This window comes from Macrobrachium nipponense, chromosome 46, assembly GCF_015104395.2.
Source record: "Macrobrachium nipponense isolate FS-2020 chromosome 46, ASM1510439v2, whole genome shotgun sequence".
In the NCBI taxonomy this organism is placed as follows: domain Eukaryota; kingdom Metazoa; phylum Arthropoda; class Malacostraca; order Decapoda; family Palaemonidae; genus Macrobrachium; species Macrobrachium nipponense.
In genome coordinates, this window is record NC_061106.1 from 13,393,515 (window position 1) to 13,421,119 (window position 27,605).

Genomic DNA, 27,605 nt, shown 5'->3' on the forward strand with positions numbered 1-27,605 from the left:
TAGAGAGTTTATTTTTATTGTATCTCCATTAATGAAAATTAATAAATGTTTGAAGAAAACTTTATATGAGGCACGTCATATTTATAAGCATAGATTCAAATGTACACGAAATTGTAAGTAAGGATATGGAAACTTGAATTTACATGCAAAAATAAACCTGAGATTGATGAGGCTTACATACTTTAAGGCATTTGCCAGTTGAATTGCTACAATATTCCTAGCAAAAGTGTTAGTTGGTGACATTAGAAGTGGTTTTCATATAAGTAACTTATCAAGTAAATTACCGGTACATAGCTATGGTTTCTAACTTGTGTGGCACCCCCCCTTTTTTTTGTGCAATGTTTCAGTTGTTTTGTGTAGGTGACTAGTCCTGCCCACTATCAGGAATACTGGAAACAACTTGGCAGATAATGTCTTCATTTCAGTCTTATTTTTTTAAGATGCAGGATATGCTTAGACAGCATTTGTTTGATGAACTGGCTTGAAAGAATTTTGTTAAGTTTTTTTGTAGAGGTACAATGACTATTCCATTATTCTGTTTTAACTTTTCAGGCCATTGAAGAACTGAAACAAGTATTTACACCAGAATTAGCATACTTGTCTTACGTCCCTTTATGTAGATTCCTTGGGGCTTCATACATGGAGGCAACTCTTCCCAATCATGATTTATTGAGGTCCCTTTGTCTTCAGCATGATGAAAACAATCAAGCTGATCATGCAGCAGGTAAATGTTTTTTCTGTAATAGAATAGATTTTGGAAGCTTGAAAACTGATGAATACATTATTGAATAATTTATTTCAGTTATGCAGTATTTAAAAGCTCATCCACTTTTGTGAGGTATGTATGTGTATCTTTTGACATTCTTGGACTTTTTAATAGGATGTGAAATCTTGTGATACCTTTCTTTAATTTTTAATTTTTAGTAAAAGACTATTAAGACCTGTAAAACACATGCTGTTTATATGAGAATCATTTGAAGTACTGCAATATTTTTTAAATAGTCCTGATCAGGTTTTGAACCATACTTGTATTGCAAAGGTAAGGCTGAAAAATAAACACTGAAAGGTGATGTTAAACTTTAGAAGTAATGAATTATTGCACCTCAGTCAAATCACTTTCTCAGTTGTCAGACCAGTAAAACAAGAAAAATAAAATGAACTTATGTGAGATTAGTTGTTGAACTGAAAATCACTTATAAAGTATAAAGCCAGGCATCTGCTGTACTCATAGATTCAGCATTCTTCAAGTAGACCATCAGTTGTGCCAACTGTATTTTTAAGAATGACATTTTTCTAGTACTTTTTCAATATGTTCATACAAAGTGCAACGTAATTGTTTTCATTCCAGTTGAATCATTGTTAAGGAGCCAGACAAAGATTTATAAAAGGCTGTCAATGAGCATCAGATTTCATTGCATATGTACACATCCTTAGAGGCTAAAACTACAACTTTATGTAAAATGCTTAATGACTCAGCAGGGTCAGAAAGGTATTGTGCCTATGGAAATCTAATAGTAGCCGGATTTGAACACAGGACTGCCATGGTGAAAGCCACTGATGGTATCACTGGGCTGAGAATGGGTCTGTTTCAGTGGGCTTAGCATTTTTAGGGAGAAATGGAATTTTTACTTGTTTCAAATATAGAAATATGTGAATTGATGGATAATAGCACAATGCTTTCTTGAATTTTGGGCAAGATAAAAACATAAACTCAGCATAATATAAGCAGAAAATTACCAAATGCCACAGGAAATATCTTTTTAAAAAGTGTAGCATGCCCAATATTGATGACCTGAGCTACCTTGCTCCAATGGATGTTTTGGTCACCCAAGGATCGAGATTATGGAGTTAAGTACTGGGCCATAATATCTTTGATAAATTAAATGAATAAATTTACTGACAATCCAGTATTGTAAATGTAGTCACAACCAAAAAATAGAAAATGAGAATGTTAAGACAGTGAAATAAAAGATAGGAAAGAAAATTGAATTAACACATATGGCATAAAAAGAAAGTTATGAGAATTATGAAAGGGTAGTTCTTAAATGGATCAGTCTGAATGAGAATGTAACTGACCAAGAAAGACTAATTTGTAGATCTGATGAAACCAAGAATGAAGAGACTGGTGATCTCATCTCTCCCAAAGTGAGCCACTGTGTCAGTTGGCATCAATCAGATACCACAGTGATGTGTTTGTACTGTTGACAAACCATGACCTTGGATAGCTAGCTGTTGGACCATTAGCTAGCTAATCACTCTTTCATTTTTGTCAGTGTAATGAATTTGCTCATGGATTAAACTGTAACTTACGTGTGAATTTTTATTTTTTGAATTCAGGTTTTTCTTAAAAAATCTTAGTTTGTAAATCTCATTTGTGCCAAAGTGGCAATTATTTTGCACTTATTATTAGCTCAAAACTGCGGTGCTTTACTGTGTATTTTTGTTTAACAGAATAATTATGTGTAAAGTATGATGAGACATTTTAACAGTACTAACAGATGATGGTCTTGCAATGAGCAACTCATCCAGTACTGTTGATGATCCTGGTGGAAGGCGTTCAAGTATCAAAGGCCCCAATGTAGCAATGACTGGAAACAGAATAGATATTAAGGTAGAGTATGTTGTATCAAATTTACAGTTTATATTTTGTCTCTAATTTTTTGTGTCATGATTCCATTGCCATCTAGAACCAAGCTAAATAGTTCCTGATAGAACAAGAATTGAAAGAAAAAGTAATCTTTATTAAATGAATATATCAGATTTTTAAAGTTCAGTAGAGTTTTGATCTCTGCGTTGATTGTTTTTTTTTTCCATTATAATTGTGCTGTGATGATCAGTTGATTGTATATCAAGTAAATCTGTATAATTCAGAAGTACTTAATTGTGTGCATTGTGTGTAGTCTCTGTGCAGACATATCAATTTTTAATTCATTTCTCGGTTCTCCATTAGGTATAGTTGGCTGCATGTCCATTTGAATCAGTTTTTTCTTGTGCTTCTTAAGTGTAATATGCAAAATTCATATGTTCCTACTTAAATACAATTTGATACTATTGGATATTGCCTTAAACAGAGACCCTAGACTCTTGAACAGTGTTATTTGAAGATTCTCTTCAATTTTTTAAATTTAAAATTTAACAAAAAAATGAGCCTCCAGCTGTGATGTAATGCATAATTTCTTCTCAAACAAATATACCTCATATCTGAAGGGCATAAAATTTTTGTGGTGTTACAACTTGGTCAAGTATTTGTTGGATAATTCATATACGTATGTAGCTTAGTGGTCTTGTTGAACTACTTTATAATGGTTTTACATATATAACTCTTAGAACAAATGTCTTACCAAATGAAATATGATGGGTCCAGTGTAATCGGATTGCGTATGATTTTTTTTCTTTGGTAATAATTTGATCAGTCTAAAGAATCAGATGTACTTGAGGGCAACTCTTTTTCTTATTGACCACTTCTATGTGAGAGAGAAGGGGACTGTGAGATGACATTGAAATGAAAATATTTGGAGTGTCATTACTAAAACTGAAAAATCACCAAAAAACAAGCCAACTTTGGTGTTAATACATGTATATATGTAATAAATGATTAATAATAAAATTAATACAGTACAGGCAGTCCCCACTTCATGGGGTGGGTTCCCTTCCTGGTTGAACGCCACCAACCGGAAATTGCTGATAACCAAAATACACAGATAATTACTTTATTGTAATACGTAAATGGCATTTATGTTGTAATCGACACCAATAAACCACTTACCAATGCCAATAAACCGCTTACCAACACCGAAAATCGCTTACCGTTGCTGAAAATCTGGTTAACAATGTCTTAGCCAAGTGCCATAAGCAAAGACTGCCTTATACAGTTCATAATCCCTAATCCAAAACCTCTGGGTATTTGTGTGGAACAAAAGCTTGCTCTGTAAATACACAAACACATTTTATTTCTAGAAAAAATATTCTGTAAAGCCAAAAAATATACTGAATACGAGCTTGTGTATCATACGATCCTGAAAACAGTGTCCCAAAACTTGATTTCATCACAGATACATTATGTAATAACATGTACTATAGTGAGAGATGCAGTTTCAGTAGTTTATTCAAGGCCATGCCAAATATGCAAGCATATTATATCTTAAAGTAAGCTTTTAACTTATTAATAGTCAGAATCAAATGTTCAGTAGGTTAAATGATCAAACTTGTGGCATGTGTGAGAATTAGCTACTATTTCAGATAATTAACAACCACTTAACAGCAGCAAGTACTGACATAAATAACTCCAGTTGACAAACGGCTGTTTACCAATGTTAGCTACCATAACTAAAACACGTTCATTAGGAGTTACACATTATAATTGTTGATTTATTAAAAACTTGCTTATTTGCCCTGGTGGTTATTCATCCTTCATGCAATATTTTCAATGGTGGTTATTCATCCTTCATGCAATATTTTCAATGGTGGTTATTCATCCTTCATGCAATATTTTCAATGGTGGTTATTCATCCTTCATGCAATGAGGTGTTAAGAAAGTAAACCACTAAATTTAAGCTCTGCATATAGCTATGGCTAAAGAAACAAATAATGTGCGGCTGCAAAATGTTTTGGAGGAGGTAAAACAACATCTGAAACTGGCAAAATCATGCCCTTACTTCACTAAATTTACTGGATTTGTACATAAAGTAAGTTGTATTTTCTAAACCCAGCTTTGATAATTTACAAAAAAATAGTATTTCAGAAGTAAGTTTTAGTCAGCAACTAATGGCAGTGATGACGTCAGTAAAAAGTCATTTGTTGATGATTTTACGAATGTAAACATTACCTGAATGCATACTATGTTCATATTTTGTAATATGATTATGTGACGATAAGACATGCAATATAATTGGATACATTAAGTAAAAACTTTTAATAAAATTATCATTATTCTCAATACACCTACCCAGGGCCAGTATGTAGTTTCTCTCTCTCTCTCTCTCTCTCTCTCTCTCTCTCTCTCTCTCTCTTCTCTCTCTCTCTCTCTATCTCTCTCTCTCTCTCTCTCTCTCTCTCTCTCTCTCTCTCTCTCTCTCTCTCTCATACACTAAGTATGACTGATTAGCATTACATTTCATTTTCAGTTTTTAGAGCTTTATGGTTTTTAGAATTTTGCATAAAGAATTGTAAACCTATATATATTTATCAAACTCATACAAAATATTGTATTTCAAGTGAAAATCATTCCCACACAATATGATGAAACCTTCACCAAAGTATTTTTACCAAAGTCATTGGCACTGTCATGTGACACCCAACATCTTTTTCATCACACATTATCAGTAAATAATGTAGTAAAAATACTTGTTACCTTAACTGCCCTGTAGCTTACTTTTGAGAACATAACTAAGCCTCCATTGCTTTATAGCAAAATTTGAAAGATTGGTGCACAGAAAGGTCTTTTGAGGCTAATTGTAATAAAGTAAAGCCTCTAAGATCCAGACTTGTATTGGAGAAGGGAGGCTGCTGTGGTATTTGAAAAATGTGGATCTAAGTAAGTTTTTAATAGTTTAGCCTGAGATCAACTACGAAGCATAATTTTTTTGCTTGGTTATCTCCAACGAAGTTATGATAATAAAAATTTAATAGAAAAGTAAAGCAGTAGATTTTCATTCAAATTTCATTCCAAATATCAAGTTTATGTGAGTGAGCTGCTGTGGTTTAATTTAAAAAAAAACTTCTGTGCCCTTCTTTCTGTCACATTTTCTTTCTATGATACTTTACGGTTCATTATCCAAGTATTTTTTAACTAAATGTTTACTACTATTACTGTACCTGAAATTTTAACTGATATAATAGACAAATTGATTAAAGTTTTACTTGTGCAAATTGAAGGTAAAAGATTAAATGTTGTGTTTATGGAATAGAGAAATTATTTTGCATTTTTATTTTGTCTTGAAGTCAAAGTTGTTTGCTTATTCCTTTTGTTTTAGGTTTGATGAAAAAAAATTTATTATTTATTATTAAAAATCTGGTTTAGATGCTTGAAAGGATGACAGATACAATAATATGTTTCCACAGGATGCATCTGATGGAATTAATTCCCAGATGGAACTTCCTCCATCAATAGGTTTTGCAACTACCATAGATATATCAAAATACACGGGATGTAGGATGGAAGATACTCAGAGGTAATGTATAGTAGTTTTTGTTTCATTTGTACAATTTTAGCTATAGTGCATATGCAGTAAAATTTTATTTTTATTTGGGCCATTCTAACCCATCATTGTACCAACTGAGATTAATTGAGATTTTGAGATTGATTGATGTCTGTCATTGTTAGTAGTATTAGTGATAATGTATTTATTGAATGTTTTATCTACAGAATATTATACAGAATTTAACAAATATCATAATCTTGATCAATTCCCCTTTCATGTACATACTATTATCTCCTTTTTGAGAGTTGTCGGATGTCACACTGAGTACTTTTGTGTCTGATGGTTTAAGAATACTTTTGTTTTCTCCCTTTGGTGACTAACTCTTCATTGTTGTGCTGTACCTTAATTAAATACATTTAAAAGAAGTTTCACCACAGAAAAATGTCTTTACATAGTGCCTAGCTGTAGCTTTTGGCATTCATGAATTTAAGTAATGCAACTTTCTCTTGAATGCATTTTATTCCTACAGTAATGAACACTTCATTTTTCATGTCATACTTTCATCCTCATTTTTGGAGTTTGCCATAGTTTTTCGTTTGAACTTAATAGTGGTGTTAATAGAGAGGTCATTATTAAGTACTACTGGGCTACAGTAATTTTTAGTAATAGGGTGCTGTCTGTGAGGTCCATTTGCAGTGCGTATATAACTCATATCAGTATTAACCCTTAAACGTCGATGAAAATTGTGTTGGGTGCCGAATTGACATATGAAACGTAGACGCAAAAAGGTTTTTTAAAAACTTCGTGGAAAAATAGGTATAGGCCTACTTGGTGAAAACCTTTGAATCACGCACCTTGAGGGATGCTGGGAGTCCACGGATCAAGCTGTTATTTTGTTTAAAATCGTTACCCAGGTGCCCAAGCGTGAATTTCTTTCTTCTCGTACTAAAAACCATCAGCGACACATCTCAGAAATTATTTCGTCACTTTGACATAATTTTTGCACAATTTTATATTAGCCATTACATAAGAGCTTTATATATGAAAATGTGCACAATTTCATGTAGAACACAACAAAAAACAACCCATGGTTGGAGCTTTTATCAGTTTTGAAATATTTTCATATAAATAACGATAAGTGCCAAAATTTCAACCTTCGGTCAACTTTGACTCTACCGTAATGGTCGAAAAACACAATTGTAAGCTAAAACTCTTATATTCTAGTAATATTCAATCATTTACCTTAATTTTACAACAAATTGGAAGTCTCTAGCACAATATTTCGATTTATGGTGAATTTATGAAAAAACTTTTTCCTTACGTCCGCGCCGTAACACTTCCGAAAAAATTAGACATTTTTTGTCCGATTGTCGTAATGTTTGCACTGCTTTATATTAGCCGTTACATAAAGTTTTATATATGGAAATGTGCGCAATTTCATGTAGAATACAACTAAAAACAACCCATGGTTGTAGCTTTTATCAGTTTTGAAATATTTTCATATAAATAACAATAAGTGCCAAAATATCAACCGTGGTCAACTTTGACTCGACCGAAATTATCGAAAAATGCAATTGTTAGCTAAAACTCTTACATTCTAGTAATATTCAATCATTTACCTTTATTTTGCAACAAATTGGAAGTATCTAGCACGATATTTCGATTTATGGTGAATTTTTGAAACAAACTTTTTCCTTATGTCGTGCGGTAACTCTTCCGAAAAAATCAGAAATTTTTTTGTCCGATTGTCGTAATGTTTGCACCGTTTTATATTAACCGTTACATAAAGTTTTATACATATATGGAAATGTGTGCAATTTCATGTAGAATACAACAAAAAACAACCCATGGTTGTAGCTTTTATCAGTTTTGAAATATTTTCATATAAATAATGATAAGTGCCAAAATTTCAACCTTCGGTCAACTTTGACTCGACCGAAATGGTCGAAAAATGCAATTGTAAGCTAAAAAACTTACATTCTAGTAATATTCGATCATTTACCTTCATTATGTAACAAATTGAAAGTCTCTAGCACAATATTTCGATTTATGGTGAATTTTTGAAACTAACTTTCTCTTTACATCCACGTAATAACCGAAAAAATCAGAAATTTTTTGTCTGATTGTCGTAATGTTTGCACCGTTTTTTATTAGCCGCTACATAAAGTTATATATATGAAAATGTGTGCAATTTCATGTAAAATACAACTAAAATCAACCCATGGTTGTAACTTTTATCAGTTTTGAAATATTTTCATATAAATAATGATGTGCCAAAATATCAACCTTTGGTCAACTTTGATTAACCGAAATGGTCCAAAAACACAATTGTTAGCTAAAACTATTAAATTTTAGTAATATTCAATCATTTATCTTTATTTTGCAACAAATTGGAAGTCTCTAGCACAATATTTCAATTTATGGTGAATTTTTGAAAAAATATTTTTCCTTACATCCGCGTGGTAACTCTTCCGAAAAAATCATAAATTTTTTCGTCCAATTGTCGTAATGTTTGCACTGTTTTATATTAGCCGTTACATAAAGTTTTATATATGGAAATGTGCACAATTTCATGTAGAATACAGCTAGAAACAACCCATGGTTGTAGCTTTTATCAGTTTTTAAATATTTTCATATAAATAACGATAAATAGAAAATATTTGACCTTCGGTCAACTTTAACTCGACCGAAATGGTCAAAAACTGCAATTGTAAGCTACAACACCTACAGTCTAGTAATATTCAATCAATTACCTTCATTTTGGAACAAATGGGAAGTCTCTAGGACAATATGTCGATTTATGGTGAATTTTTAAAACAACTTTTTTTACGTCCGCGCGTTACGAATTCATGCATCATATTGTGATAATATTTTCTCTGTGTAGCTTTAATTGTTTTACAATTTGTTATATACCAAAATCATTGTAATTTAGTGTACAATACAATGAAAAAATAATGAACTCATTAGCTTTTACCGTTTTGCTCACAGCCCGATTTGTATACTATTATATATGAAATTTTTTTTCGCGGTCATATATTCAAATATTTATATATGGTAATGATATGTTTTTTAATTTCTGATGGTTGCATACTAAACTTCAGCCAATGACAAAAAAGGAGCAAAAAAATGAACTCTTAATCTTGAAAATTAAGCGCGCTGTGATTTTTGAAAAAAACTTTTTTTCCGCTTCGGCGCTCACTCATGAACGCCGCCGGCATACGGGAGACACTTTGAAATACCAGTGGACAAAATTTAATGTATATACTGATAACAGCATTGAAGCAGTGCTTCTCAACAAGTGATGATATGTTACATTCATAATTTACAGTCAATTTCCATAGGTTTATAATAGCCTTTATGTATTGGGATATAACTTCTGTACAACTAAATTTTTTTAATGGAATATGTGTACTATTGAAAGTACAGTCATACCTCTACATAAGAAAGCCCCTACATACGAAAAATCCAAGTTACGAAGGCAAAGATGAAGATTTTTTTGCTTCTGTGTACGAAAATAATTCAGTTGCAAAAGGGTGTACTGTAAAGTCCGAGATTTGCCAGGGCCGCCGAGAACAATTTTAAAACTTGCAACCATCCTCCCGCTCTCCCATTGGTTCCTGATGCGCTAGTTACTGCCATAAGATCCTGCTCTCCTATTGGTCAGCATCACTCCCATCATGCATCTACGTAAGGGAGTTCCTCGACCATTTTGTTTCGGAAGCGTTATCGTACACACATGGAATTAGTTCGTTCACATAGATTTTGATCATTAACATAAATTGGTGTTAGTGATTTCACTTTCGTTGTACTGTAAGTTACTTTATCGTGTTGTGTGTGAACTTAATTACTTATGTTATTAGCCATGGGTCCCTAGAATGCTGCTGAAGTTCATGGAAAGAAGAGGATGCTTTCTATGGAGACGAAGATGGAGATAATCAAGAAGTATTTGTTAATGTGTTTCGTAAAGTTTAGTGTTAATGTTTTCTGCCATTTTTTACTGTTTCGTAAAGTTAAGTGTTCATGTTTTCTGCCGTTTGTCCTCCTCCTCTGTCGCCACTTTCGTACATTGCCTCACTCGAAAGATAAGGTTCTACATTTTACTACATACATACGTACACGTACGTACAGTATTTCTTGTACCCTGTACACTAATACACTTTATTTACAGGTACAGTAACGGTTAGGTTAGGTATTGAATGGTCCAAATTGTTGTATTTCATTGTTTATTGTAAAATTTACTGTGGTGTTTTTGTAGGGCTTGGAACGAATCAGGTAATTTACATGTAAAATGTAGTTCTGGATACGAAAAAATCAGGTTACGAATCCGCTTCAGAACGGATTAATTTCGTAACCTGAGGCACTATTGTATACAAATAAATAGGAATATGAAAATTAAAAGTAAGGCTAGATTACAGCTTTTTCCCACATGTCCTTTTTGTAATAGAATGTAACCATGCATAGACAAGCATAAATACAGTGTACTTGGAATTAGATGTACATATTAAAATGCTCGAAGTGTAAGATGTGCATTATCCAACTTAGATAGTTTTTCATGTTAAAGTATGAACCTTTGTGATAACTGAAGAAACTATTATTACAGTAAAATGAAAACCATAATGTTTCTGAACCTTTTTGATTAATGAAAAAATTCTCATGAAAGTCTATTTGGAACACTCGTGTATTTAATCATTAATGGTTAGACTGTGTAAAGTAACAGTTTATATCCTTGCTTCTGTACTTTAGTGCAATGTTGGATAGATTTCAGTTTCCTTTTACTCTATTTTTGTACATATTTCCAGGCATCTGCGAGGAAATTGGTTAGCATATTGGGAGCACGAGATTGGAAGAAGTGAACAGGATTTAAGATTCAACTTCAAACAGATCAAATTACAAACGTTTATAGGTCATAGTAATAGTGTGAAAAGTATACATATCCTTGATAATGAAAATTCTTTCATATCCTGCAGTAAAGACAAGACAGTGAAATTATGGTCATTACGAAGTCAGGTAAGGTAATTTTTCCTCAAGTTTTTTTTATGAAGCAAGCTTTTTAACCAGTTAAAAAAAAGTTACACTGACTATGATATTCATATATTAAACTTGTGAGAATAATGATTTGTTTGTCAAGATAATCAAAGTTTCAAAGGGGTAAAACATTGATCTTAAATCAGTGTCAGTATTTTTCGTTTACATTTATGAAATTAATAATTGTTGCTTTCATTTACAAATACAGACATCTACTATAAGTAAATAATGTGCCGATACATTATATTGAAGAATATGATAAATCAGGATCACTTGGTGTTGAATCAAAGCATTTTGCTTTGTTTTTAACTCCTGCTTTTTGCATTTCTGGAATGCATAGCTGAGTCCACATCAGGTTAAAAAGACTCAGGATATACAGATAATGCATGCTATGAAAGTACAGTCACCTCTTGGTTAATGCATTTTTGATTTAACGCGAGCTAGAAAATATTCAAAATGTTTAAAAAATGCAAAAATTGCGATAACGTAAATTTGCGCCTGAGCGTTGTTTTCAAATCACCCGCGCGTCAGCATCATCTAGCGGAAGCAGGCGGACTCACTGAGCGTTTATGCCCAGCCCAGCTCACATGCTCTCAGAAAAAGAATCGAAAGAAGATGAGTGCGCAGGAAGGAAGACGAGCAAGGGGGTGAGGAGGGACAGCCAAGGCGTAGGGTGGCGCACGCCGCAGATGACGGCCGTCAACATAAACAAAGACATACATAGTCTACTGTATGTATTTATTAATAGTGAAAAACTTTTATTTATCAGTTAATAATGCAGTACAGAGTTCCCCAAGTCCAGGAACATAACCCCCCCCCCCCCCCTTATTACTGTTATTTCTTATGGGAAAAATGTATAAATAACACTTTTTTTAATTAACGCACAGGCTCCAGGAATGTAATCCTCGCGTTAATTGAGAGGTGACTGTAAGTGTTTTTTTTTTTTGTCTTGTCTTCTGGCCAGGACTAATGAAGGACATTGGGTTGCCTGTCCCATTTTAGGTCTTATGCCAAAATGATACCATTTGCAGTGTTCCTTCACCACTCCTAATGGCACTAAAGTTTTCTTTTGTTCTCGATGCAGGACTCTGCCTGTTGATAGTTTTTTTTTTTTTTTTTTTTTTTTTTCATAACTACATATACTGTCATTTTTATAACCCATTTAAGAGAAAATTTTTTGGGCAAAACCATGAACATAGACATGTCATTTGGTGGTCTCACTTGTAACTCATGTAATCTAATAGGTTTTCTCAATGTTTTCTCAGGGAGATGGCAGTGCACATGTTAGTGCACAGTGGACATATACTGGGCACAAAAAATCAGTCTTTGGAGTCACCTTTTCAGAGGCTATGAGATATGCAGCATCTTGTGATTCAACTGTTCATGTATGGGATCCGTTCATATGTGCAGGAATCAAGCAGCTGGATTCCCTTCGCCATAGTCCAGTTACTGTAAGTACTAATTCTATTAAAAGAATAAGGGGATTGTGGTACTTTGTTGTCCACTTTGTTCCCACATTTCCTGATTGAAATTATATTTTGTGTACACTTGAACAGCATATCCATAGTTTAGCATATCATGCAATGTTAGTTTGAATGCAAAGATGTGATTAATCCATCTTACCTTAATATGAAATAATTTAGGCTTTAACAGCTGTAAAGATATAGTGATTAACCCAACCTTACTTTAATTTGAAAGGCTGTGAAGGGGAAAGGGAATAGAGAAGGTATGAAAACTGCCTGACTTGCCATGGTTACCCAGACCTCATTACATTAAATTTTATTTTGAATATATATTTATTGAATTTTTATTGCAATGTTTTGAATATTATTTGAATGAAGGCTGTGGCAGGAAAGATCAGGTTAGGAAAATCATGAACATTTTACTTGAAGAAAGGGTAATGAAGAGTAAATGCTACCTTTAATAAATTTTATTATGAAATTTAATGAATAAGGAGCAGTAAAGTAGCATTTGCTTAGTACTGACATCTAGGTTTTAGTACTTGGATTGTTTAGTAAAGCAGATTGCTGTTCTTTCAGTTTCTGTATTCTGTGTAGTTATTACAGTTATGATATATATTGTTAATTTGTTTATGTAAGAATGCCTTTAGCATAAATTGTTATGAAAGAATGCTTTTATCATAAAAAACTTGTAATGTTTGCCATTCTTTTAGGAAGTGAAAAATAAAACTATGTAATTATGAAAATAATGTATTTCTTCTTAGTTTTGTATCAGTGAAGGAAAGCTACATCTTTATAAGAGTTCTACTTTTTTCAGGTACTAACAGCTATGTCTCCTCCATCTACTCAGTTAGTGGCTGCTACAACAGATGCAACACTTAGGTTTATTGATCTTCGAACATGCAGCTATACACATGAGTTCAAAGTATGCTCTCGGTAATGCCTTTGATATGGCATGTTACTTTTTATTGTTGAAGGCCTTGTATTTGTTCTGTAAGATTTTTGTATCCATGGACCATAATAGAAAACCCGAATGGAATTTTGTGGGTATGAAATTTACAGTAAATCATTGTTTTCTTGGATGAAAAGATTGATGAATTGAAATACAAATCTGTAAGCATTGCCAAAGTAATGGTAATGAATTTACATAAGCTGTAAGTACATATTACAATTAGAAAAAAATATTACATATTAAGAAAGCTAAATGCTTGTTAAATTAATTGAAATCTTGATAAATCAGTACATTAGGTTATTGCATCAGTACTAAAATAACATCTTAAATGCAGAAATAGCTTATGTATCGAATAAAATGCAGAAATAGCTTATGTATTGAATATATAGCAAACATTAAATATAATTTATGTGATCATGTAAAAGTATATTAGTTAGTATTTTAAGTAATAAATGTTTGTCTCTGTTGACCAATATAAACTTTACATAGCCTAAGCTTTTTCTTGCAACATAGGCAGTATAAACTATGCATAGCCTAGGCTTTTCTTGCAAAATAGGTGTTCCAGACAAAACACTTAATATGTTACTTTATCTACATCAGCAACTAGAATGCATAGTTTGAAGGTTGTCTGCAGTTTGGGGCTTTTGTTTTAGCAAAATGATTATTACAATTCCTTGCCATGTTTACTGAAATCCTTGCCATGAATTCCTTGCCATGTTTACTGTAGTTTTGGTTTCAGATTAGAAAACTCAGTCCTTTCACAACTCTTTAGTTGTTATTTCAGATTCACAATAACTTTTTTAAAGTTTTTTTAATTTTTTTATTTATGATCCTTCAGTTTGCCTTCTCCATCAGTTTCTAATTTTTCACTTACAATCCACAGCCCAGCCTCCTGTAGTAAGAAAGCACTTCCATATTTTTTCTTTCAAGGCACACAGGGTGAACAAATCTTAAATGTTCCATCTCTCATACACTCTACTGTTACCTGTAAATTACTTGTCCTCTGTCGACCTGTACATGCCTTACTAGCCATTGTAGCATATGACTGAATGTGGGTTTTGATACTTTTTTTTTTCTAAATAGGTATCAATGGGTGGTGCAGGTTTGGTACGATGTGTAGATACAAGTGGTGATGGACGTCTTGTCACTGTAGCACATTCCTCCGGTGTTATTTCCGTCCTTGACATACGCACAGGACATCTCTTATCCACGTGGAAACCTCATGAAGGAGAAGTATGTTTTTAGTTTTAAAATAAAAAATAATATAATTTACTTAACCAGTAGTATTTGCTTCCCATAAGTGCAAAATATATAACTAACTAGGCCATAGCACAGTATCGCATTGTTATTTATTTATAAAAATGTATGGAAAACAGTTTATTTGCACTAGACCATAATTGCTTTTCTTTAAAATTCTGCTAATCAAGACTATTAATTTAAATAAAATTCTTACATCTTTCTTACATCCTCTAAAATGAAAAGATGACGTTTAAGATTAGAAACCCTGAATTTGCATTATTAGAAATAATAGTCACCAATGAGATTTCATGCGAGAATGTACTACATCTCTGCACCCCAGTACAACCCATATATGTATAATTGTCCAAAAATATTCTCAGGTAATGTTGTTACCTTTATTTTTTACCTGTTACAATGTGATGGTAGCTGTAATTGTAATTTTGCTATATTAGGCATAATAAAATATAAAGAACATATAAGTCAATAAAATTGCTGGTAATTTGATGTAATCTGGTAGAAATGGAGGCACAGAGTACAGGTAAACTATTACAAGGTAACCATTTACTCTTATCTGTCTTAACTACTAACATGTATGTTAACACTGACTTTCATATAATGACGAACTTTGTTTGATGTGACATCAGAAGCAGGGAAAGTCAGAATTTTTCCAGCTGTATCTCTGCTTCTGACGTCACATTGAGCGAAGCTCAACCATTTGGACGGGGCTTAAGTGGGGTCCTCAATTACATTACAGAGATGGTATTTGTTCATATACGGAACAAACCTTTGGTCTTAACATTAGGATTAACCAGCGCCAAGCTGGAAACCGGTAGAATTAAAATTACACTTGTGAGATCCAGGGACTATTGGCATCTATACCAGGTCACGGGGCATGTATACCCAGAATGCCCACGGCAACCTGTGACCCATCAGTTATTTTCCTACCGCCTTTAAGATAAGACGTGTTTACTGTCTATCTGATTTAAAGCCGGTTTTCAGTTTGCCCGTTTTTTATCCATTTCATTTTTCATTTTCTGATTACTTTTTCTTTCTCTGAGTGTGATCGGTAAGAGTGTATAAGTGATATGATGGAGATTTTCGCCTCAACATTGGGATCGTCTGCCGTTTCGAAGAGGAGACAAAGAAAATGCCCAGGAGTCAGTGGCTTTCCATGTTCTAGATTTATAACTTCGGTGTCGACGGATCCTCATCCAACGTGTAGTAGGTGCAGGGAAAACGTAGGTACGATTACTAATCCATGTTCTGTTTGTCGCGGTTGGTCGGTGGAACAGTGGAAAAAGTTCTATGAGAAAGGCCAATACAAAAGGAAGGTGGTGATGCCATCTTTGGATGACCAAACCTTACCGGCTTCTTTTGTATCGGCAATAAACCAAGCTGCTCCATTTGTTTCTCCACCTGCTTTAAATTTGTCCCATACCCCTTTGGTTTCTCCTAGCGATTCATTATCGGAAACGTCAGGAGGGGTCTTGGGTAATTTTATGCATAATATGCACGCTCCTTTGTTCCCATCAGGTAGAGGGGGAGCATCGCCATCTTTGTTCCAGACACCAGCTCCTGAAGCGCATAGGTTGGACGGCAATACAAACTGTAATGCAGAAATTACAGGATATAGAGAAGAGAATGGATAAGAGAGACAAAATGAAAAGGTGTGATTCGCCTTCTTCTTCTTCTTCCTCTAGTTCAGCGTCATCGCTAAGTCCTATGTCGTCACGGCGAGCGCCAGTCAAGCGTTGGAGGATTCGGGATTTTGCGACTGATCCTCGGACTAAGAGGAGAAGAGTGAATTCTTCTTCATCTTCAGACCAGGACTGTCGTATCCCAGTCAGCAGGAAGGTCGGGAAGTCAGTGGCTGGTAAGCACAAAGCTAGCGGACGAAGCCGTTTGCAAGAGTCCGAACAAGCGAGAGAGGCGACGGTCGACGGACTAGCGGCCGACGCGGAGTTGCCAGTTCGGATTACAAAGACTACGATACCGCTGGTAAAATCGACGTTGGCGGCGAAGGGTGCAGCAGAGGATAGAATGCAGGTTCCAGTTTCGCTCGTAAGGCCATTCAAAATACGCACAAAGGATGATAAGGCTCCTATTAAAAGTACGAAAAGTAGGGAGTTGGCAACCTTGTCGGATACGTTCGTGGAAGGCAGTGTCCGTCTGGATGAAAGGTCGAGGCCGAGTTCTCCGACGCTTGAAAACGATACCAATACTAATAGAGACAAAGTTATATCAGTTTCAAGGAAGCCTTTATCTTGGTGATCTAGACGAGATTCTCGCTCTAGATCCGTGAGCAGAGAAAGAGTGAGGCGTTCTCGTCCCCTACTGACTATTCGGGATCGAGCCAACGGCGGCCAGCAAAGATCAAAGAGACCGTGGCCGTAGGGGCAGGCGGCTGTGGAATTCTAGGCCGTTTGTCAGAAGATAGGGGTGAGACAACATCCCCTGTGACGGAGAACAGTACGTTAGAGCCGGAGGAAGGGGAACACCAAGAGTTTCTGGCCTCGTATGCAGAGTTGATTGATTTGATTCGTCAATTCAATAACCTTTCGGAGAAGACAGAAACACCTGCCAGTATGCTTCCTCCGGGAATTGACATGGTATTTGGATTAAAAAGGTGTCGTATGAATTGCCTTGTTCGAGTCATGCGCATTCTGTCTTACAATACGTAAACGCAAAGATTACAGGAAGGGATAATTCCTTAAGATCTAATAGGTCATTTAAATTTATTCCTCCTCCAATGATGAAGCGAAGGAAATATTATACGACACTGAAGGTCCCTTTGCTGTCTAGACAAGTGAACCCTAATGTTGTAAGATTAACGCTACGTTAGAAGCAACAGCTTCTTCTGTCTTTCAGACTGCTTCTTGGTTAGATCTTTGGTCAACAGCAGTGGCGAAGATTGCATCCTCGGAAGTGACAAGAAAGGTAGTGGATGAATCATTGTTCATTAGATTGCTACAATCAGGTTCCAAAGCGATTGCGTACCTGACAAACTTAAGTGCCAATGTTTGGGCAAATATCCTGCTAATGAGGAGAGATGCAGCGTTGGCTAGACTAAGCCGCACTGTGGATTTGGATTCCCTGTTAGCGATGAGGAATGGGGATATCTTGGAGTCGCAACTGCTGTTGCCAGAGGTCATACTGGAAGAGGCGATAGATAGAAGAAGGATGGACACTAACGATAGGTTAGTGCAGCAGGCAGTTAGGAAAACGTCTAACAGTCAAGCTACTCCTTTGGAGGTGAGACAACAGCAAATATCTTGGAAGAAGACAGTGAGACATAACATCCCTAATAGAGCCACAAGACCCTCTTCCCCAAAGAGGCTAACTCATCGGCCCTTTCACAATAGAAACAACAGAGGAATGGGGAATAGGGGAAGAGGGAGAGGCTCAAAAAGATAGGATGGGCGCCTCTCATCACTCGGCCACACCAGTGGGGGGTTGCCTGGCAAATCACAGGAAGGTGTGGCAGGAACTGGGGGCAGAGCAGTGGGTGGTGGATGTTCTCAAGGTCGGGTATTTGATTCCGTTTGAGGTAACCCCGCCCCTGACAGAACAGCCATTACCCCACTTCGCTGATGCTCAGGAATCTCAGAAGGCCATTATTCTGCAAGACGAAGTGAAGATGATGACAGAAAAAGGAGCTGTGGAACAAGTATGCAGTCCGTCGAAAGGCTTCTATAGCAGGATTTTCCTGGTACCCAAAGCCAACGGGGAGTGGAGGACAGTAATAGACCTGTCAACTTTGAATCTGTTTATAAGGAAAACCAGTTTCAAAATGGAAACTCCAAAAATGGTTCTACAAGCAGTCAGGATCGGGGACTTTATGCTGACAGTCGATTTGAAGGACGCATACTTTCAGATACCAGTCCATCAGTCTTCAAGGAAATTTTTCCGCTTCAGTCTTGCAGGGAAAGCTTTCGAATTCAAGGTCCTGTGCTTCGGATTGACAACGTCTCCTCAAGTTTTTACAAGAGTGTTCACTCTCGTGTCGACGTGGGCGCATGCTCAGTGGATCAGGCTAATAAGATATCTGGACGATTGGCTGGTGATAGCGAAGTCCAGAGAGAAATTACTCGGGGACAGGGCGACCCTCCTGCAGCTTTGTCACAGCCTAGGTATTGTGATAAATCAGGAGAAGTCGCAATTGGATCCAAGTCAACGTTTGGAGTATCTGGGAATGGTTATAGACACAACAGAAGCCAAAGTATTCCCGACAGACCAAAGAATAGAGAAATGCAAACAAGTGGTGAAAGCCTTTCTGGGAAAACAAACACAGCCAGCAAGGCAGTGGCAGGTGGTACTGGGAATCCTAACTTCCCTGGAGAAGCTAGTACCACAAGGAAGGCTACACCTTCGGTCTCTACAATGGAGGATGAAGGAGTTTTGGTCACCAATAGTAGATCACCCGTACGAGCAAATTCCCTTGTCGGCAGAAGTGAGGAAAGACTTGCTGTGGTGGGTGAACGACGACAATCTGACAGTGGGTGTCCCCCTTCAATAATCCTCCCCGGACCTCTTGCTGTTCTCGGATGCGTCACTAGAAGGCTGGGGAGCCCATATGGAGGAGTTGATGGTGTCAGCAAAATGGAGTTGCAAGGACAGAGAACTCCATATAAACTTGCTGGAGTTGAAAGCAGCATTTCTAGCTCTACAGGAATTCAGGGAGAGAGTAAAGGGACACTCAGTGGTATTGATGTCAGACAACACCATAGTAGTAGCTTATATAAACAAACAAGGGGGCCTAGTTTCTCGGCAGTTACATGTGATAACAATTCAACTTCATCAGTGGGCTGTAGAGAACCTGGTAGACATCAGGGCCAGGTATATTCCAGGAAAAAGAAACATAGTGGCCGACAAGTTGATCCGCAGGGATCAGATTCTGGGAACGGAGTGGTCCTTGCACCAAGAGGTAGTGGACAGGATGCTCATGTTGTGGGAAGGACCGATCATAGACCTATTCGCAACCAGGTACAACAAAAAGTTGGAAGTGTATTGTTCGGTAGTCCCAGACGCAGAGGCAGTAGCAGGAGATGCGCTACAACACTCTTGGAACAATCTGGATGCGTACGCATTTCCTCCATTTTGTCTAATCCGTCAGGTTCTGAACAGGGTAATGCGGTCTCAGAACCTCAAGATGACCCTGGTAGCTCCGTTATGGCCGAAGGCAGAGTGGTTTCCAGACCTACTGGAACTCCTAATAGATGTGCCGAGAGAGTTACCCCCATGGAGCAACCTACTGTGTCAGCCGCACATGGAGAGGTACCAGTCGGTGAAGTCCCTATCGCTTCATGGGTGGAGACTGTCAAGTATCTCCTCCGAGCGAGAGGGTTTTCGCAGAAAGCAGCAACTCAGATGGCAGGAAATATCAGAAAATCATCTGCGACAGTATACCAAGGAAAGTGGTCAGCATACTGTGATTGGTGTCTTAGAGGGAACTTGTCTCCACTCGGTACCACTATTCAGCAGTTAGCAGACTTTCTGATATATCTCAGAACAGAAAAGCATATGTCTGTATCTGCAGTGAAGGGGTACAGGGCTGCTCTAGCCTTAGTCTTACGAATGAAAGGGGTGGACATTTTGTCTTCATGGGAGTTGGCCATGCTGATGAGGAGCTTTGAACAGTCATGTCCACCAAAGGAACTAAAAGCCCCAGATTGGGATCTGACCATGGTACTGAGTAGTCTGACAAAACCCCCCTACGAACCATTAAGGCAGTCCACGGATAGGAGCCTGACCCTGAAGACAGTCTTCTTATTGGCCCTGGCTTCAACCAAAAGGGTGGGGGAGCTACATGGCCTGTCATATCTCATAAAGCACTTGAGAGGTTGGAGGTCAATGGTATTTGAGTTTGTTCCAGAATTCGTGGCCAAGACTCAAAACCCAACAATAGTAGACAGCAGATTCGACTCCTTTGCCATACCTTCCTTGGCAGACTTTGTAGACAATGACAAAGATGAGATGCTTCTGTGCCCCGTCAGGGCACTAAGGGAGTACTTAAGAAGAACAGGGCACCTCAGGCCGGGGTGCCGGAGGTTGTTCGTAAGTATACAGGACGGAACAAGAAGGAAGTGTCCAGGAATACAATATCGTTTTGGCTAAGGGAGACTATCAGAAATGCTTACATGACAGAAGACAGGGGGTCAGATAGCCAGGTGGGAGCTAGAGCTCATGACATCAGGGGCTTGAGTGCTTCTTTGGCATTTAAGAAGAACATGTCTGTGGAGAGAATTCTGAAAGCTGGTGTGTGGAAACGCCAAACAACTTTCACCTCATTTTATTTGAAAGACGTTGCCCACAGATCCTTGGACACTTTTTCCTTGGGTCCAGTGGTGGCGGCCCAACAAGTGATATAGCTCATCCAGTACCCCTAGTGGGTCAGTTTGCGTCTAGTCTAAGATGAAGGTATGAAAGTAGGATGACTGGTCTTTTTTCTTTACTACTTTCTTCCTACTCCTTTAACTACGGGCAATATGAAGGCGGGTACCGTCATATGCTGGAATGGACTCGATGCAGGTGAGGTGGTCAGCCATACTGTGAAGCTATCTTAGGTTATGATATAGTACTTTTCAGTAGCAACACACCCCTCTAGATAATAGGGAAGAGAGGGGTGAGGGTGGATCCAGTTACAAGGGACAAGAGTAAACCATAGAATGGTATCAACACCCAGTGAGGGAAACCAATAGATTCGCTTATATCTTTGGTTCTAGGTTCATTGTCCATCCTCTTAGATTTTCCCTAATATATTCGGAAATGGATAAGGTGGCAAACTCCCAGTCAGTTGTAGAGACTTACCTCCCTCCAATAAGTAAGTCTATCCTAATGTTAAGACTGAAGGTTTGTTCCGTATATGAACAAATACCAAATTTGTAACTAATTTGTATTTTTCATAACTAACAAACCTGAGGTCTTAACATTAGGATTTACTAGCGCCAAGCTGGAAACCGGTAGAATTAAAATTACACTTGTGAGATCCAGGGACTATTGGCATCTATACCAGGTCACGGGGCATGTATACCCGGAATGCCCACGGCGACCTGTGACCCATCAGTTATATTTCTAACCCAGTTTAGACTGCTAGAGGGGTGGTTCAAGGTGGGCCTTTACCTGTTAAGACCTCAGGTTTGTTAGTTATGAAAAATACAAATTAGTTACAAATTTGGTATTTTTCTTAGCTCTACAAGGAAATATTGATAATGTTGCAAAGAAACGAGTTTTGATTTTACCGATATTTTTCAATTCTCATGGAATCTACAGTATCTTCATATAATAAAACTTTTTTCAGGTACTTTGTATGAAATGGTATAAGGATGGGACATTTATTAGCTCAGCACTAGATCAAACTGTCTCTGTTTGGAATGTTGATGACAACAAATTGAAATTCACCCTCAGGTAATATAACTTGAACTGTGTTTTCCAATGCACGCATCCAGTTGTTTTGGAATTAGTTATTTCCAATGTTCATTAACTACTGTGTATGCCAGCTGGTTTAGAGGTATGTTCGCCATATAGGACGACCCTCAATTTATTAAATTAAATAATATGCTATCATTTAACCCTTAAACGCCGAATGGATGTATTAAACGTCGAGTCAAAATCTCCCCCGATATCCGAATGGACGTACCATACGTCGGCTCAAAAAAGTTTTATTTAAAAATTCGTGGAAAAATACTTATAGGCCTACCAGCCAAAAACTTTTGAATCACGCGCCTTGGGGGATGCTGGGAGTTCACGGATCAAGGCGTTGTTTTGTTTACAATCGTTACGCAGGCGCGCAAGCGTGAATTTCTTTCTTATCGCACTAAAAAGTATCAGTGACACATCTCAAAAATTATTTTGTCACTTTGACATAATTTTTGCATAATACATGAAGTATTATATATGAAAATGTGCGCAATTTAATTTAAAATACAACAAAAAAATACTCATGATTGTAACTTTTATCAGTTTTGAGATATTTACATATAAATAACGATAAGTGCCAAAATTTCAACCTTCGGTCAACTTTGACTCTACCGAAATGGTAGAAAAACGCAATTGTAAGCTAAAACGCTTATATTGTAGTAATAAATATTCAACTATTTAACTTAATTTTGCAACAAATTGGAAGTCTCTAGCACAATATTTCGATTTATGGTGAATTTATGAAAAAACATTTTCCTTACGTCCGCGCGGTAACTCTTCCGAAAAAATCATACGTGCGATTGTGGTAATGTTTGCACCATTTTAAATTAGCCGTTACATAAAGTTTTATATATGAAAATGTGTGCAATTTCATGTAGAATACAACGAAAAATAATTGAAGGTTGTAGCTTTTCTCATTTTCGAAATATTTGCATATAAATCACGATAAATAGAAAAAAAACCAAGTTCTGTCAACTTTGACTCTACCGAAATGGTCGAAAAACGCAATTGTAAGCTAAAAGTCTTATATTTTAGTAATATCCAATCATTTAACTTCATTTTGCAACAAATTGGAAGTCTAGCACAATATTTCTATTTATGGTGAATTTATGAAAAAAACTTTCCTTCCCTTCGGGCGCGGATTCTCCGCCATAAATCTCCGAATTGCGTACATCGAATTCTCGGAAAATTTGCTCCGTTTCATATTAGGCATTTCATAGAGTTTTATATATGAAAATGTGCGCAATTTCATGTAAAATAAAAGGAAAAAATATTGAAGGTTGTAGCTTTTCTCATTTTCGAAATACAGTAGAGCCTCGGTTCTCGACGATAATTTGTTCCAGAAGGAGCGTCGAAATACGATTATTTCGAGAACTGAATCAAGTTTTCCCATAAGAAATAACTGAAAATGGATTAATCCGTTCTTGACCATCAGTTATTACCCTAACCTTGCCTTTTTATACAATACATTACATGTAAAATTACAACTAAATAAGTTAAAAGTTAAATAAATATCATGTTAAACGTATATTTATAATTTTAAATGTATAATAAACAGTATAAAAGAAAACTGGCCTGCATCCAACCGATTGTTGACCAAGCGCCATAGGCTAAGGCTACCTAGGTGATTAGTAAGTAGAATGTAGTGTAGTGGGTAGGCATAAAACGTGTTGCTAACATAATAAAAACATTGAAAAGCAAGTCTAATTATTACAGTAAATTAATAAACTATTAAAATTAAACCCAATTTATATTTATCAAAACTTACGAAAATTTGCCTACAGTAAGTCGGCATTTAAGGATGTAAACAAACCATAGCGTAGAAACGTTTGCATTCGATATTAATCTATGGTAAATCTTATATGAAGTCGACTACAATACTGTACACAAAATTGCTTGAAAATTATCTTTCAGTAAATGTTATGATACTAACGATTTTGTTTCATAAATGTTCTTATAAAAAAGGTGCGTCTTTTACGGCAAATTGTCCAATATCAGGGCTGGTTTCAAGCTTATTGGACTTTGACAATTATTATGGTACTGCATGGTACATATATACGTACGTACGTATAAGTAAAAGAATCTTCTTAATTTCTATAATTACTATACCATTACGTACCAGCATTAATATCAAGCTAACCTCTTTTTTTTACGAGGACGCTTATCGTAAACCAAGCATACAGATTGCGTTCGTTACCGCGCACGCGTTACATATGTAAACATTGACGTCTTTTTACACTAGACATAAAAGAATCGTCTTAATTTCTATAATTATTCTATACCATAGCGGCTTCTCTGATTTAAGCTAAGGCTAACCTCTCTTTACCAGCAAGCTTAACAAAGCTTAAGATTGCGTTCGCTACCGAACGGCACACGTTACGTATGTAACAGTGGTTTCACTACCAAATCTCACACGTAAACAATGACGTATTTTTACAGTAGACATAAAAGAATCTTCTTAATTTCTATAATTAATGTATACCGTAGCGGCTTCTGAGTTAAGCTAAGGCTAACCTCTTCTTTACCGGCAAGCTTAAAAAGCTTAGATTGCGTTGCTACCGAACCGAACATGTTACGTATGTAACTGGTTTCACTACGTAAACATTGACGTATTACAGTATGACATAAAAGATTTGTCTTAATTTCTTAATTACTACGCACTTAATATGGCATAGCGGCTTCTCTGATTTAAGCTATGGCTAACTCTTCTTTACCGGCAAGCTTAACAAAGCTTAAAGATTGCATTCGCTACCGAACCGCACATGTAACCTACGTACGTAACATTGCCTTCACTCCAAACCTAACACTTCAATACGTATTGCATTTGCTACTGAAACGCGCGCCTCAAGTGTGAGCATGATTTTAGAATAGGTCTACGCTTGAAAAAAAAATCAAGCAAGGGTGCTTGATTAAATCTTTTTTTCGCTCATCACTTTCATCAGCAGGAGAGGATAGACGAAACTTAAGGTTTAATTTGGAGTTGGAAATGATGGAAACATTTTGAAGAGGGAAAACGCGAGATGCCATGTAAACACTTTCCATTATTTCAGAGATTAACAATAGCAAAAGGTTAGAACATAGATAGCCAGTAGTAATGTTGGGACCCATGATGAATCAAAAGGTAACTGCGTATAGAGTTGATACCACCGAAAAAGCAAACGAAATGCGCGCAAGGTGTACGAGACACGACACATGTTTGAATGTTTGTAAACAATAGCTGCGTACTTTAAACAATGCTGAGTGGCGTCACCAGTGTTATCAACCGTTTTGCTAAATTATGCTAGTCGGTCCAAGCAAGAATTTATGCCAAATATGGTGCAATTTTGTGCCAGAATTATGCTATTAATCTATCATTATCTCTTTTCTCTAATACATTTGAGCTAAAACGACGATGTAATGGAAATTTAAACATTTATATATTAGGTGAAATGATACAAAGTTACGAACAGACAATATTATAACTAATAATTTGATGGTCTTTACATGTTAGCAAACTCGAAATAAAACACCATTTTTCTTTAATAGATCACATACGCAATCACTAGTATACTATTTGATATGCAATCACTAGTATACTATTTGACAAATGTGTGATCACACATACAAATATGGAGAAAAACACAAATTTTACTTATTACTGCATCATTATCATGCCACTGAGAACCATTTTTCTTTAACAGGTCACACACACAATTAATAAACACTTGAAAATGTGTGAAAATTACTTCAAATATAACATTTTGATATTTACTGAAAAATTAAAACTAAAAAAAAAGTAAACAAACAAACCAGTCTCTACTCGAGAAGAATAGCATACGTACTTATTACTTGATCATTATCATGCCATTGAAGCACCATTTTTCTTTAACAGATCACATACACAATGAATAAATACTTGAAAATTATGTGAAAATCACTTCAGACATAATTAAAATTTTGATATCTACTGAAAAAAATAAAACTTAAAAAAGGAAAAAAAGTAATTCTTTACTCGTGAAGAAAAAACATTAACACTTTACTGACCGTTTGTCATGCCACTGTGGGTATTTATTTATATTTGCAAAATTTAACATTCCTTAGTTGGGTTCAAACTTAGCAATTAACTCATTTGTTAGTGCTGCTTTTGAGGCAATTTCACTATGAAGATACATATATTCACTATAGCTGTGTATGAAATTGAGGAATTTTCTGCATTTTATTTAAAATTTTAGTGAAAATACATTCTAAAATTGTACTAAACCCTAAGTGTGAAAGAAATTATGCTAAGCTCCAATTCTTGGGTCAAATTATGCTAAAAAAACATGAAATTATGCTACATTTGGTAGCACTGGATGACGCCAACTAGCGGCGGTTGGCGGAAACAGTTTTGTTTACAAACATCATATGGTCTAGGGTCGGAAACTGGTTTTTTGGTTGAAAACAGATACAAAGTTTATTGGAAATTTAGTGGCGAAATCCGATTATGTCGAGTTCTAATACGGTCGTGAACCGGGTCTCTACTGTATTTGCATATAAATCAAGATAAATAGAAAAAAAAAACTACATTCGGTCAACTTTGACGCTACCGAAAGGGTCGAAAAACGCAATTGTAAGCTAAAACTCTTACAGTATTGTAACATTCAATCATTTTGTATTCATTTTGAAACAAATCGGAAGTCTCTAGAACAATATTTAGATTTACGGTGAATTTTTGAAAAAAAACATGAAGTTTTTATTGTAAAACTAATATTGTAATACCTACCTGAACACCTGAACTAGCCCTGGTCACTTACCAGCCCGAACCATCATTTATTTATTAAAATTTACCAAATCTTTGGTTAAAATAAACGATCAGTGTTGCCAATCTCCTGGCAAACACCCTCGTTACCTAGTTACCAGCCCACCGCTAGTAGCCCTGCCTCACGGGCCGGTCACACCTGCCCTCTCACGTCAATCATAACTCAATAACTCTGTATGAGAGGGGAGGAGGGTGGGAATCATTCAGGTGTTCAGGTAGGTATTACAATATTAGTTTTACAATAAAAACTTCATATTGCAATACACCCCCTGAACACCTGAACTAGCCCGATTAACAACATTAATTTGGAGGTGGGGGAATCAAATCTGCCCGGCCCTCCACTGTACTAGTTGTCAGTCAATATAATTGAGTACGCGAGTCAGTCTCAAGTTCATTTGTCACTCGTCCAAGCTAATCTCCCATGTGTGGCCTTCTAGGCCTGCCATATGTGGAGGGAAAAATTCCCTGCACCTCTACCCTAAGGTCAAAACTCATTGAGTGCGGAAGGGATACAAACCTGTTTCCTCTCAGCTGGCTATGTGCCTCACCTGAGTAGAGGAAAAACTGAAGACCTCCCATGTGGCTCTCGGCCTCTC

General features: G+C 36.3%; 1 protein-coding gene across 3 annotated transcripts in view; it reads left to right on the top strand.

Moving 5' to 3' along the window:
- The window catches only part of LOC135214757 (WD repeat-containing protein 81-like), a 211,296-nt gene that overhangs the window by 171,832 nt on the left and 11,859 nt on the right, over positions 1–27,605 (top strand). Inside the window, exons 20-27 of one of the 3 annotated variants that reach the window (XM_064249109.1) lie at positions 553–724; positions 2,490–2,611; positions 6,061–6,170; positions 10,940–11,147; positions 12,431–12,616; positions 13,443–13,550; positions 14,661–14,810; positions 22,114–22,220. In XM_064249109.1, coding sequence (XP_064105179.1) covers positions 553–724; positions 2,490–2,611; positions 6,061–6,170; positions 10,940–11,147; positions 12,431–12,616; positions 13,443–13,550; positions 14,661–14,810; positions 22,114–22,220 — 1,163 coding nt within the window. Of the gene's footprint in view, positions 1–552; positions 725–2,489; positions 2,612–6,060; positions 6,171–10,939; positions 11,153–12,430; positions 12,617–13,442; positions 13,551–14,660; positions 14,811–22,113; positions 22,221–27,605 lie in introns of those variants that run through there. The other 2 variants (XM_064249110.1, XR_010314462.1) reach the window with 2 other exon arrangements.